Source organism: Platichthys flesus, chromosome 10 (genome assembly GCF_949316205.1).
Source record: "Platichthys flesus chromosome 10, fPlaFle2.1, whole genome shotgun sequence".
Lineage (NCBI taxonomy): Eukaryota > Metazoa > Chordata > Actinopteri > Pleuronectiformes > Pleuronectidae > Platichthys > Platichthys flesus.
This window is the reverse complement of record NC_084954.1, coordinates 14,503,721-14,517,573: the sequence shown is the minus strand read 5'-3', so window position 1 is coordinate 14,517,573 and position 13,853 is coordinate 14,503,721. Positions and strand designations below refer to the sequence as shown.

The 13,853-nt window shown below is 41.9% G+C and overlaps 2 protein-coding genes across 4 annotated transcripts; one reads left to right on the top strand and one right to left on the bottom strand.

Moving 5' to 3' along the window:
- The first annotated feature begins 233 nt into the window (after nt 1-233).
- zgc:194887 (uncharacterized protein LOC571819 homolog) lies at nt 234-2,764 on the top strand. Of its 3 annotated transcripts, none has more exons than XM_062396718.1 (3): nt 234-415; nt 555-706; nt 1,382-2,764. In XM_062396718.1, exons 2-3 carry the CDS (start codon nt 556-558, stop codon nt 2,074-2,076), a joined length of 846 nt encoding a protein of 281 aa, XP_062252702.1. In that variant the 5' UTR covers nt 234-415; nt 555; the 3' UTR covers nt 2,077-2,764. The 3 variants fall into 3 exon arrangements, with proteins under 3 accessions (XP_062252702.1, XP_062252700.1, XP_062252701.1); XM_062396716.1 differs by having other exon boundaries at nt 550-706; XM_062396717.1 differs by having other exon boundaries at nt 545-706.
- A 254-nt stretch (nt 2,765-3,018) lies between these two features.
- chrm5a (cholinergic receptor, muscarinic 5a) lies at nt 3,019-13,514 on the bottom strand. The gene is made up of 2 exons (XM_062396707.1): nt 13,017-13,514; nt 3,019-5,133 (listed from the first exon to the last, which is right to left on the bottom strand). The coding sequence occupies exon 2, from the start codon at nt 5,063-5,065 to the stop codon at nt 3,485-3,487; it is 1,581 nt and encodes a 526-aa protein (XP_062252691.1). The 5' UTR covers nt 5,066-5,133; nt 13,017-13,514; the 3' UTR covers nt 3,019-3,484.
- Between the last annotated feature and the right edge of the window lie 339 nt (nt 13,515-13,853).

The window sequence follows — 13,853 nt, the reverse complement described above, 5'->3', positions numbered from 1 at the left end:
ACACATTTTACTTTAACTCACTGTTCTTTACCTCAAGTTTTAACACAGCATCAGATTTCAGTTAATCCCTTCAGTTCAGTCTCGCCTGGACTTCAGCCTCACTGAAGTGATTTAAATGAGGCAGAGATATGGGGTTTGTTTTCTACACAGCTTTATCTCACTTGACACAGATAAGTGGAGAATTGATGTCTGTCATTGTGATGTGAACCCGAGGCTGAAGTCCAGCTGTGGCTGGGCAGGAGGAGGCTGTGTGTGAAGAGACCTGCCATTCACTGAACTCTGAATCGGAACTCAGCAGTCGCCAGACTTGTTTGCATTCTAGTGCTTTGTCATTCTGTCAGAGGAAGCTAATACTGTGTGTGAAGATTCAGTGATAACATATTTCTGGCACCTCACACAAGGCGCTTTATTGAAGGTAAGCATTTAAACTTTAAACCGTCAGAGGCCATAAATGTATATTTCCTCGAGTACTGTTTTGCTGTGTTTTCACTGAATTCAATTAGAAGCCCTGTATCAATAACTAACATCTCATGGTTTGATGGAGGAAAGTGCAGGATGAGGTGTTGGAGATACTGGGTGCCAGCTACTGCGGCCCTGATGCTTCTGCTTTGTGTCGCTGGAGTTGACACGGAGCATCTCAAAGCTGAGAACCTGCATCTGCTTGCCCCCGAGGAGCAGAACACGGTGCGGAACCGTGAAATGAGAGGTACATTTGTTAGTGTAGCCTGTCACTTTCAGAGAATTTTCCTAACTCTAGCTGATGATAGTAGAGTATTTATTTTGTATGAAACTCCCATGTAAGGCTTTTGAAGTGCTGCAATAACTTTATTTCCGATTATCTGTGTATTCTCCTGTGGGCGTGGGTCAAATTCCACAGTAGATACAAATCACTCACTGACTCACTGTGTCCCGGGAGGTGATTTGTGTACCTCAGTGAGATAGACAGTTGTAGTAGTTTAGCAATTGATCAAGGACTTGCCTGGAAGCCATTGAGAAGCAGTGTTGTTGTTACATTCGATATAATGTCTGTTTTCTGCATGTGCTTGTCCGTTCACCACAGTGTAGCTTTTGCTTTTGTGATTTTAATGGAAGGGGGGAGATATTAGGGAAATGTAAATCCAAATAATTCTTGAATGAGTAAATGGAAAACTGGTGGAAAAGATACATGTGTCCCTCCAAGTCTAGCACCATGTAGATTTTTGGGGACGGTCAACATCACTTACATCAACAGTATCTAATAGGATTAAACTTTTTACACACTTTCTAAAACTTTCTAACATCCCAGAATCCTTTAAAAAATGTGTGTGCGGCTGAGAAATGTGTGTGTAATCACCCTTGTGCTAATTCACAGTCATGACTGTTGTGTGTATTTGCCCATCAGCGCTGCCCAGAGACTGTCATGAAATGCTGATGATCTCTTCAGGCCAGGCCACAGATGGTGTTTACCTGATCCAACCAGGCGACTCGCCCATTGTGGCCTACTGTGCCATGCAGGAGGGAGGATGGACTGTCGTGCAGCACATCACCGTCAACAGCAGCGTGAATTTTGATCGCACCTGGGCCGAGTACAAGCACGGCTTCGGTGGGGTGTCCGGGGATCACTGGCTTGGGAATGAACACCTTCATCAGCTCACGCGCGGCCCTGGACGTTATAAACTAGGAGTAAAACTAGTAGGCCCAGACGCCGTCACCAAACTGGGGGAGTATGACCCCTTACTAGTTGAAGACGAAGTGTCAGCGTACAGATTGAGGCTGGGGCTGTTCCAGGGCACGTCTGTAGACGCTTTGACCCTGGACACAGAGAACTACCTGCACGACAACCAGAGATTCACCACGAAAGACAGAGACAACGACAACTACTTCCAAAACTGTGCCAAGCTGGAGTTTCAGGGGGTTCCTGGAGGAGGCTGGTGGTACGATGCCTGCGCCGGAGCCAATCTTAACCGCAGGAATGTAATCTACTGGCAAAAGGACTGCAACAAGGAGCGACTGTGCAAATATGCATGGATGATGGTGAAACCCTCAGACACGGTAAAACTGATTTACAGCAAAGACTGCATCAAAGACGAGCTTTAAGGTGTCTAATACTAAGAGCTAAGTGATAAATATTATGGACTGAGTGTTTAGCTTAATGTATTTTCTAGTTTTTTCTGGTAACCTCAATAATTTAGCTGGACGTTCGATTCACCACATTTTATTCAGAAATCCATGGACATGATCACAAAATACTGAAAAGAAACACACAAAAAGAATCACAAGCTTTGAACATAGTATAAAAATGAATCATTGTTTCAACTCTAGCTATGTTTCCAGCAAGTCAGTACATGAAGCCAAGCATGTTGTTCATTCCCCAAATTATAAGTGCAGATTTCTGTTTTATCGCAGTAACGAAAACCGGGTTTCATGATATTTAGCTTATCAAACATATTTTTCAGCTCATCTTCCTCTCACTGTCTACAAAAAGGAACTTTTCACAAACAAAGAACATTTTTTTGCCACAGTACATTACAAGTTTGCCAGAAATACAATAAAGATATGAAAAGAAATTGATTTAGTTACAGTAATTCAGAAAAAATAAATACTGTATTTCAATAATCAAAGGAAAATACAAAAACAAATCCTGAGGATGAAGAGTAATAAACAGATTATATTTAACCATGTGTGCTCTCAAACCCTCCAGACCGTTCTCTATGTAAACATGTGATTTTGTTTAGCATGTTTGTCATGTTTTTTGAATAAAATTTGTCTTTTTTTTTTTTTTTAAGGGTTGGTGCTATTTTTCGTTTATGAAATAATTACGCTGAAATCTTTGCAGAGCATCTTACAAATAATGACGGCACGTGTGAAAAGGCTTCAGTTATCAAGTTAAATTCGGACTATTGCAAGCGGATTCGGACATCAAGACGACACACGTTAGCCCTTTAAAATAAATCAGCAACTCTGAAATGTTCATCCTCAATTCAAACACATTAGCTCAAATATTAAAACAGATCTGCGGTTTTTTTCGCAGATGTGTTTTAATATTACGTTCATCTTTGAGGGGAAATTGGACATTTTAACAGTTTGAACCATTGAAAAGCGACAGTTATTAGGTTATACCCATTTTATTAGGTGCTCATATATTCAACAGTGCAGCTGGAATACAAATACAGTATAATATGAAATAATCTGCGTGTTAATCCTTGTCATTTTGTGTATAAGCGCCAATTTAAGGGGGAATACTGATGCTTTCAATATATTTGAATCTGATTAGATCATTATTAATAGTTTGTGTATTCGGACAATTATTGGGTCTTCAATTTTCAAAGGTCGAGCAGTAATTCACTTACACTATTGATTTTAGGAAAACTACAAATTTGATAAGCGTCTTAGTTTAATATTTATATTTTTCTATGTAGAATTCAAGTTTATATAGCCAAGATTATCAGAAGGAACACGTAATTTACAGCCTTCTTCATACGCCATTAAAAAAAAAAACAATAGTTCATGCCAGTTTGGAGTTGACCACAGGGTTCTGTCCGTACCAGTAAAGTTTCTCCTCTATCCTTTTCTTCCTCCACTGGCAGAGTAAGAGCATGCGAAAGGTCTTCTGAAAATTCTTGTTACACAGGGCGTAGCACATGGGGTTGACGGTGCTGTTCACGTAGCACAGCCAGTAGCCAAGATGCCAGAGGGAGAGGGGGATACAGTCTGAGCAGAAGGTGGAAATCAGCACCATGATGTTATACGGCGTCCATGTCAGAATGAATGCCAGCAGGATGGCGCTGAGAGTCTGGGCTGCCTTCCTCTCCTTGATCAACACCATCCTCTTCCTCTTGGTGATCTGGTTCTTCAGCGTGGCGTCGATGGGCTTGGACGTCGAGGACGTGGATGGGATGCTCATGGACTCGGCTGAGGAAAACGTGGACGATGCCATCTTGGTGTCACCGTTCTTGACCGGGTGCTCCGCTTGAGCTTCTTTGGCCATAGGTTTGAACTTGTATGAAACGCACTTGCCGCTCTTCTGAGAGTTGCTTTTCGGTGGTGTCTGGAAGTAGCTGTCGTCGTCGTAGCTGCTGAGCTGCTCGCTCTCGTGGCCCACCACACTCTTGCCAGTCTCACAAGCCTGGTTCCTGAATGAGGCCTGGAAGCCTCCCGGAGACACAGGCCTGTCCTCGTCCTCTGAGGATGCGTAGCTGTTAAAGGTGGTTAGCTGACCTGCTTTGGACCACTCATCATTGGTGGTGGCTGCTGATTTGGCAGCGTTGCTCCTGCTGGAAGACGACCAAGATGCTGTGTTCCTGTCGTGCGAGGCCGATTTTAGTTTATAACTGAAGCAGGATTTGATAATGGTCTTTGGAGGCTGAGAGACCCCAGAGTCTGTGGCATAGTTAATCCCCTGAAGCTCAGCCAGATCTTTGGTCCTCTTTTCTGTCTCCTTGTAGATTCGACAGTAGAGGATTGTCATGACTGACACAGGGATATAAAAGGCTGCAATTGCTGTCCCGAAAGTTATTACAGGCTCAGAGAAAAACTGGATCTGGCATTGCCTCTCAGGGACGGTTCTTTTCCCTATAAAGTACTGCCAGCATAGTATCGGTGGAGCCCACAGAATGAGCGACACCATCCAGGCTAAACCGATCATTATCCCAGCTCGCCTGGGCGTCCGTTTGGCCCTGTAGGTCAGAGGCCTGGTGATGGAGAAATATCTGTCAAAACTGATCACCAACAAGTTCATGACCGATGCATTGCTGGCTACATAGTCCACAGCCAACCACAGATCACAGGAAATGTTTCCTAAGGCCCAGTAGCCCATCAGTATATAAGAGGTATACAGGTTCATGGAGAAAACACCTATGATGAGGTCTGCAGCTGCCAGACTCAACAGGTAGTAATTGTTCACAGTCTTTAGCTGGCTGTTGACTTTGAAGGAGATCATGACCAGAACATTCCCCACAATGGTAATGAGGCTGACTATGGCCGATACAGTTGCAATGGTGATCACCTCCCACAGACTGTGTGACACCAGGTGGATATCAGTCGTACTGCTGTTCGCAGTGGAGTTCAGTACATTTTCTCCTTCCATGGTCTTGAGTTTTATTGGCGTCCAACCATGACTAGGTTTTCTTGATTTTTCATCGTGATGAAGATCTTCTGAAATGAAAAGACAGAAAAGGTCACAACAATAAAAACAAGTCTGTCATTGCCACTAGATGGCCACCTTTCAGCATGTTGAGTATCGGCACATTTGCCTTCACATTAAATGAGGTGAAAATAAAAGCTTAACATGTTTTGTGAACTGTATCTAATGAAAGAATCATTAATATACGTTCTTCATGCCGTTCAAAGACGGCATGAAGACAGACTTAGATCATGTGAGTTTTCCCACATGGCAACTGACTCAAACATCTGTGGCACATTTTAGATATCCAGGTCAATTCATTACTTTGTTCCTTCCACTAAATCTGTGCTGATTTATTAATAGAGCTGAAACTCTATTCATTAAGAGAGAAATTCACAACGTCCTGAATAAAAGAATACAACAACTAGTTCTAGTTTGAGGGAAATCTACCCAACAAAGGATAATGGGGATTGTTAATGGCCTTAAAAGTCTGTTTGCATTGCCGCTGTCCAACTAAGAGTTTACATGTCAGAAATCAGATCATCCAATTAAATATCATAATAAATATAATTTTAATAAAGTATCTGCTTTAATTGACCTGTTTTGCAGAAAGTATCACATCAAGTTTTTTTTAAATCAATCTTCTGTACAACAGACGTCAAGGGACTTAGTAAAAATGATTGCAAGAAACAAAACGAGTCCATTCACGCTCACAACCTATAATGATTTCCAGTTCATCTGCAAGTTTTCAGGACAATAGCAGACAAATTTATTGTTTGAAGAATAAATTAAGAATAATAATGCTAATATAACAATAACATTTTATATTTATAGCACTTATTTAAAAAAGGTTACAAATCGCTTTACAAAATATACTGGAATAAATAAGAAAAACGTAACAAGACATAAAAACAAACATAAGAAAGACAATATAAAAGTTTTTAAGGACAAGTTCAAAAATTAAGTAAGCATCTTAGACCATTTTCTTTAATACGTCTAAACCCGTATGTTATTGAAATACAGTCAACTTCCACATACACAAATACAAGGTTACTTCTGTAAGCTATTCCATCTCTTGATCACAGATAGGTAAAGTATAAATAATAAAGACTATCAAATAATACTGAGAAACTGCTATAATTTCTTTCTATCAACCAATGGTGTCAGCATCATCTCCAAAACTCGATGAGAAATTACAGCTAGAAGGCAGCAAGACTAGAAAATCAATCTGATGCACTCTCGTTCACTCAGCCATGAAATGTGTTAAAACGTATATGACAAACAAAATAGGTGCCACAGCTCTGAAGTTGCTGAAACATCAAAATCACTGCCTGCATTTCAAATTCACCGTCGGCTAATTTATCAGCCAAGCATCAAATTGCTATTTCAGTGTGTACTTCATTGCTGAGAGGGCTTGAACTGTAGTAAACAAGAAAATGTCAGCTGTGTTTAGAGTTTCAGACATACCATCATCCTGCAACATACTGTACTCCCTTCTGGGATCAATCACAGAGACCATTACTGGCCAGCAGAGAATTGTCTGTGCAGTAATTTCTCCATTGAATAAATTTCTTTGCATTTCCACAGCCACCTACAAAATAACATACAAAAATATAGAATCAGATATTTTTTCAGATGTTTGATTTTGCCTAATCTTATTTCTTGATCTGTCGAGCCAGAGCTACGAGCTAGACAAAGATGCGTAGAACTGTTTGGCCTCGGAGGAGGTATAGCTCTACTGAGTGTAATTCTCTTTCCACTAGGCCACAACTACAGCAACTGGAAGTCAAGTCTATTTATTAATGCTACTGGTTTTACTCAGCCTCACCACAGCACTAAGACAGGTGCACCAATAGTTATACCACTTGGAAACACTAGGGGGAGTTACAAAGTTGTCCAAAACTGACCTGCGTAGTACTGCATGATGGAAATATCCATCATGCAGTACTATCACTGCTGTTGTTGGAATAATAAAGCCACATCCATTCTCTAGTATCCTCCTACACCAGTAGAGGGCAGTAAACACCCTCCAGGTACAAAAGCTCACAGCTCAGATGGTCCCCCCACTCTGCGGCTTAGAGCAGTGGTGTGCGTGCACATTTCCTCCCTGGGTGCTGGACACAACAATTAATAGTGGATGAGGGGCTTTTCATGCCAACTTGGACCTCTGTTTTCAAAATAAGACCACAGGAAATTCTGCGGCGTGATGCCTTCTGCTTTCATGACCTACAAATGCATGACTGTGTCATTTGGTCTTGTGCTTGCCTCTGAGGTTTTTCAGTAGATATGTGTTGAAGCAGCAATAAATCCTTTCAGTTTGAAGACACTTACGTATGCCAATGGTTATGCCCAGGGAAAACACGGACTTGTACCCATCCAGTTTTATGAGCATGAAGCTTTGGTGTGTCATACTTTTCCACACTGTCAGTTGGGTTAATAAGTTTTCACCCGCTCGTTCCAGCTTTCCAGAGAGGACACTCCTCTCCCTCAGGAAATACCCCTTCCAACTGGGCACCGTGACGTTCGTATTTTCAGCTGCGCCACTTGCTCTGCTTAAAATTAGGTAGTTTCAGCACCATGACGAGCATCTGTATCCAGAGCATGACCTTCCAAGCAGTAAAATTCAGATTCTCCACAATCGTTGCAACCTATTGGAAAGTACTCCCACACCCGGAGAGCATAAATGTACAATTAGAGAGGCACAGATGCTGTGTGGTTCTCAGTGTGAAGCGACGGGGAACTCAAGGGTACATCACCTCTGCAGAAAAAAACCTAAATGTGCATAAATTCAATTGAGCTTCCAGGCCGTCAGCCAAAGTAGGCAAAGGGTGTATATACTCTGGCACATATTCAGTACAAAAAAAAGCTTTCAGAACTTAGCCAGTTGGATCCATTAAGACATGCCCACAGAGAAGTAAGAAAAGGAGTGAATTCATGTGTTAGCACCACACTTTAGCTCTTAGAGGCACTGAACGACCAGTCCAGACCACTTGCATTGTCCATACACCAGGAATCGAGATTCTCACAACTTAATCAGATCACAACTATCAACTTTGGAGAACTGAACACCTGATAAAGTTGGCTCAATCTTCTATTTGAGGTCGAGATAGCAATCAGAGAACTTACTAAATGTACCTCGGGCTCTCTAATACGTTGATCAATCAATCAATCATTCAATCAATCAATAAATCATCACAATTTTAAATCAAAGTCGATCACCTCTCACACAGGTCAGTGCTAAGCAAAGTGCATCACAACTGACTGATGAGCAAGGGATCAGACAAAGCAAATACGAATGCTGACAATGAGATACTATCAAATCAATTTTAAAGGCTACAAAAACGAATCTAAAAAGCACAAGAAAGAGAAGAAATAAAAGTCAAAAAAATGGGTAAATACTAAAGTGATGGTAAAGTAGAAATTTTATTGAATTGAAAACATAAATGCAATAAAATGTTGTCTTTAAACCATACTTAATTAAAAAGCGGGCTAAAGACTAAGGTTTAAGCTTGCGTTTAAACGATTTCAACAGGTGGAGAGTTCCAGGGACTTGCTGCGGTGATGTCTTTCAGTCCCAATTCAAGACAATGAGCAAGACATAATTATATTTGTTCGACTAACTTTTATTAATGTTATAATTTTACAGAAAGTTATAGTTATATATAATTGCATGACAAGGTCAATGATATAATGACAAGATTAATGTAAGGATATCAATCTTAGACAATGTTCCAAATTATGTTTGTTATGTATTCAAGCAACAAACTATGCATTGAGTTGTTGAAAATGTGTGATGATGTTTTTTTCAATTTTATTTTAGCCGTCCCACTTTTAGCTGTCCCACATTACCAATCTGATTGATAGATGCTTTGGCTAATCTCGGACAGTGATGGAAGTTCTGCAGCCATTGGTTTCACCAACCTTTTATCCCCCAAGTAGCCCTGACAGAAAATTACCAAATGAATGATCTGTTATTGTTATTTTTGCTTGCTGTTGATTGAATTTTAATTAATAACAAAAAAATAGGACTTTTATATGTTTATACGACTTAATGAAATTGGTAATATTGAGCTTGGTATGCATTAAGAAAAGTGATTTAGGCTTTTTTGCACAAATAGCTGTGTCATGTCTCCTCTGAGTATGTTATCGCCATTCTTTATTCTGCTGTGGTCTCTCTTAACAACTTTCTAAAATGTATCATAGTTCATATCCACGTTAACATTTTTTGATACAATCAATAAAAACCAATGCTTGAGCTACAACTTTGTTATCTTGCCATTGACTTGACAGTGCCAGGTTAGCAGCAGTGCCAGCAGCAGCCCGAGGCCAACACAAATAAAATTCCAGGCACTGCGGGGGGCTCCTCCTTCAGGACTTGGATCGTACCATGTCTTGTTGTAGAAGGACATTTCATATTACATCACTCAACTCCCAACATCATTACACTGTTTGTAAGAGGTGGTGCCGTGAAACTGTCCACAGATTCTCATCCGTTTTGTGGTATGGACCGCTTTACCTCGGCAGAAACCCGGGTAATGAGGCACGATGCCATTATAATGAGGTTTTCCTTTTGCACACAGAGGGGAGGAGAATTCTTACAAGCATTTCAGCCTTCGGCGATTCCCATAAGCCTCAGCCATATTTTGTCATTCTTTCAGGCCTAATTAGTAAATGTTAGAGTATTAATAAACAAAACGATGGTGAACATGTTTAGAAGGGGACTTCACCGCAGAGCATCACTGTCCTTGATATTTACATCATGTGGAGCGGAAGGTGGGGTGCCACGACATTTCATTCTTCATGTGCTTTTTACAAACATTAACAAAACATTAAATCTCAGGGCTCCAGGACTCTTGGAGGACACGACAGAAGCAGTATGGAGGCATTTTATGTTTCATTTCTGCTGTTTTCTACGTTTGAAGAAGGACCCACCAGCAACTTAAATTTCATTGGATCTGGTTGCAACACTGTTAACCCCTGAAACTCCAAAAGTGTTTGGTGGACTCAAACACTTCATCCACCTGCCCTCCTCTATGTAAGCAGATGGGATATGGGCCAAACTAACTCATTAATAATTTCTGTCATTTTAGGTAAGTCTTTTCATCAGTGATGTTAGACTTTTTTTATCACAGTGTTGGGTTTAGGCCATCTAAATGCAGTGTAGTAGTAGTTTTTCTTCCTCCATGAGGGATGTATTTTTCTCAAAGAGAAGTTATTAATGACGAGGGTTACAGCGTTTGAGAAAGCTTGAATCCTGACTCATCGATGACGTTTGTCTTACTAAGTAGACACACTCACACAAGCACACACAAACACACACACACACCACACACACACACACACACACCCACAAAACAATAGACTTGTTTGGCTCTTGACCTCAAGAGGCAGATCAAGTCAAGCGTGCTAATAGCTTCTAAATCGAAGCAGGAAGCATTTTAATGGTACACTCCAAGCTCAGAGGGAGGGGTGGACACTATAAATAGTGAATATGGTTTGTTCTGGCCTTTTTTTTTAAAAGTTTTCATGGATTCAGTTTGGTATCAGCTGTGACGCATTGTCTCGAAGAGCCTTGTGACGCTGGTCATGGGGATAAGGGCGGAAGGGGTTGAAATAGAAAGACTCTGCATGCTGAGCAATTTTACCACATGTGTTTGTGACTTGTTTTTTTAAATAAAATATACGTATGCTGAGGGTAATACCAAGAGGTCATTGCAGTGAATCAGTGACAAATTGTGGTGCACAGGAATCTCACTCTTGCTAAGAAACCCAAGTCTTCCTTGTCATCGTACATCCCGAAGATTATCAAACAGCTTTGTGAAATCCGCACAAGTGGATGCCCATCGATCCAGTGATTAACAGACGGACAAGGTGGCACAAATCGGTCCTCGACATCCTGACTGATTGCAGAGGTGGACGTGTTGAGCGGTGGCAGTTCCTGCAGGTCCTTCTGGCACCTGGCCATCACGGCTCCGGTGCTGTGGCTCCGTATACGCTGGCCCCCACCAGGCCTCCCAGACATATGTAACCTTTTTCTACAACCCCCTCTGCGGTTGCATCACAACTGCTCTGCACACCAAAACAAAAGAAAGCAAACAACAATATGTGTGTGTGTGTGTGTGTGTGTGTGTGTGTGTGTGTGTCTGTGTGTGTGTGTGTGTGGCATTTGTGAAATAAAAGGGAAAGAAGATGACAGAGACCAACATAAGACAAAGGAAGCAGGGAGCAAAAGAGCGCAGAGTCGAAGCCAAGGAGGTGAAGGACGCTGTGTGTGTCTGCGTGGTGTTGAGTTTGTATGATGTGCAAATCAGCCCAGAGCTCTTTTGCACAATGGTTGGGGCATGTTGTTTTCAGCCCACTGACCCATGCTTGAGATTCTTGCATATATGTGGTGTCCTGGATGAAGGACCCTAAGAAGACCTCGAGGAGGATTATACATGTTCACATTAACTGCTGCTCCAAAACATGCAATCTAAAATATTAATCTGTGTGTGACCAAAGATAGAACATGGCCTTTACACCATATATAAAAAGATCAGTTGAGGGGGGAAAACATCTGTTGAATGCATATTTTCTAACGCACACCTCTATCTGTCGTTGATTACATTTAATAAAAATTCTTCGGTGGAATTATTAATTTGTGTCATTGCTGCTCTGAGGAGAGACAATGATCATTATGAATATTATGATCCGCTTGTGGACACCAAAGTGGTTTTGGCTGCTTCTGAAGGGAAGGGAATGAAAACACTTCAAGCCTTGAGGAGTTCTGTTTAATGAGTGAGTACATTTCATTAACGCCCCATCATTTAGATCATGATCCGCCAGTAACACAATGTAGTGTGAAGAGTTTGAATGCGGGATCATATGTCATTTGTTCTCAACTCGTTAACACATCCCATTTCCTCGGGGTGATGTTACATTTGTCTGAAAAATATTTTTTCTCTGTGCTGTTCAAACACACGGCAAACACACAAAAGCACCAGGACAACTAAACATATCTGTGCATCTCCCTCACAAGCTCAGATCAATGCTTGGAATTAGCTTTCTCAAAACAAGAGCAAAAAGGAGTCCAGGTCTGATGCTTGCTGGACAAACTCCAACCTCAAAATATGATTTAAACTACAAAAGCTGCAGAAAAGCAAAAAAGAACAAAACGTGTCCACACATCAGTCACGATTTGTCCGAAAACTAACAAACCATAGCTGTTTTGTGAAGAGCACCAGTTTTGCATCAGCGAGGTGTCTATTGTGACACCTCGCTGAATCTGTGGGGACTAGGGGGACTTGTTAAAATCATGCTTTGCCGCTTAACCCTCCCCTGTTTTTTCATTTTCTCCTTGATCAAAGAGAGAAGGAGCGCGAAGGTGAGAGACCTGAAAGGGAAATATCATTTGTATTGTATTGGAATGAAATATATAAAAAAAAAAAAAAACATACAAGAACATTGTATATACTAATTAAGGCAAGTCTAAAGGGAGCTGGAGAAAAGATGTGACAGGGCGTGGAAGAAATAGGACTGTGCTATAAAAAGGTATTCAAAATGGAAACACATTTTTCTCCCCTGTTATTCATAAATATCTAATAAGCTTAAAAATGTACCTCATGTATGAGCAAATAAACATCAATAAAAATATTGCAATTTTCTACACATGAAGTCTTCCAGAAGAACGGAGGCACACACGCACCTTTCCAGGAGCACACCCTCTGTTGCTTTCATTAGGGTAAAAGGCTACATTAAAAATACATGCTCAGACCTCTCAGACATGCACTTGTGCACGCATGACGCTATTCCCCCTTAAATCCAGGTCGCGCCTGTGCGCATTAATGAAGAAGTGAATAATCAAACAGTTCTTCTTCCCTGCAGACTGGGTAACAAGTCATTGATGTACTGAAAAAATATAAAAACATATACTTACAGTTGACTTTTCATCAGAGCTGTGGCCGCTGGTCTGAGCAAAGTTCATGGTTAATCCCTTTGTTTTGCCTGGGAAGCCTTCAGGTCAAGTGTGGCACAGAGGAACAGGATCGCAGCGCAGTCGGTGGCAGGATTGAGGTGGTTTCAGGGAGCCTGCTGACTTGACCTCGCATGCCAGGGAGATTCGGGGGAAAAGTGTGAGCTCAGAGACAGATGAGAAGGAGGAGGAGGGGGGTGGACACCAGAAGGCTTCGGCCATCCCTGCTCAAGAGGCGCAGAGCACAGCATCATGTTCCCATCACGCGTCCGAAAACAGCCCCTCTGAGTCCACATGAGAGAGGTATCCTCAAGCTGCAGAGCATCCTTCCTCTGTCACAAATGAGTTTGTAGGAATCTGATTCAAGAACCAAAGAAACAGCAAAGGAAGGAACTTTTCCTGGGCTTAGCTGAATGAGCTGCTCTGAGTCAAGTTGAAGCAGAATGTCACAGAGAGGCTGCCTGAGACAAGTCACTGTTGCTGCCACCGTGCTGCTGCTGCTGCTGCTGCTGCTGCTGCTGCATTCACTCTGGCTGACAGACACAGATGTAGCTGACGCCCGCTAGAAGGGAGGAGAAATTCCCACAGGGCTGAATGGTTCATCATGTTTCGGGACAGTGAGCATGCAGCTTAGAACGGAGAGAGGGAGGGAGTGGGGACAGAGGGAGGTGAGGGAGAGGAGGAGGTGGCCCTGTGGCTTCAAGGGGTCTGTTGGCAAACGTGTGTGTGGGGGGGGGGAGGAGAGGATGGTGTTCAAGCCAATAAGTCAAGCCAAAGCCCTCTCTTTGTGTGGCTGCACAC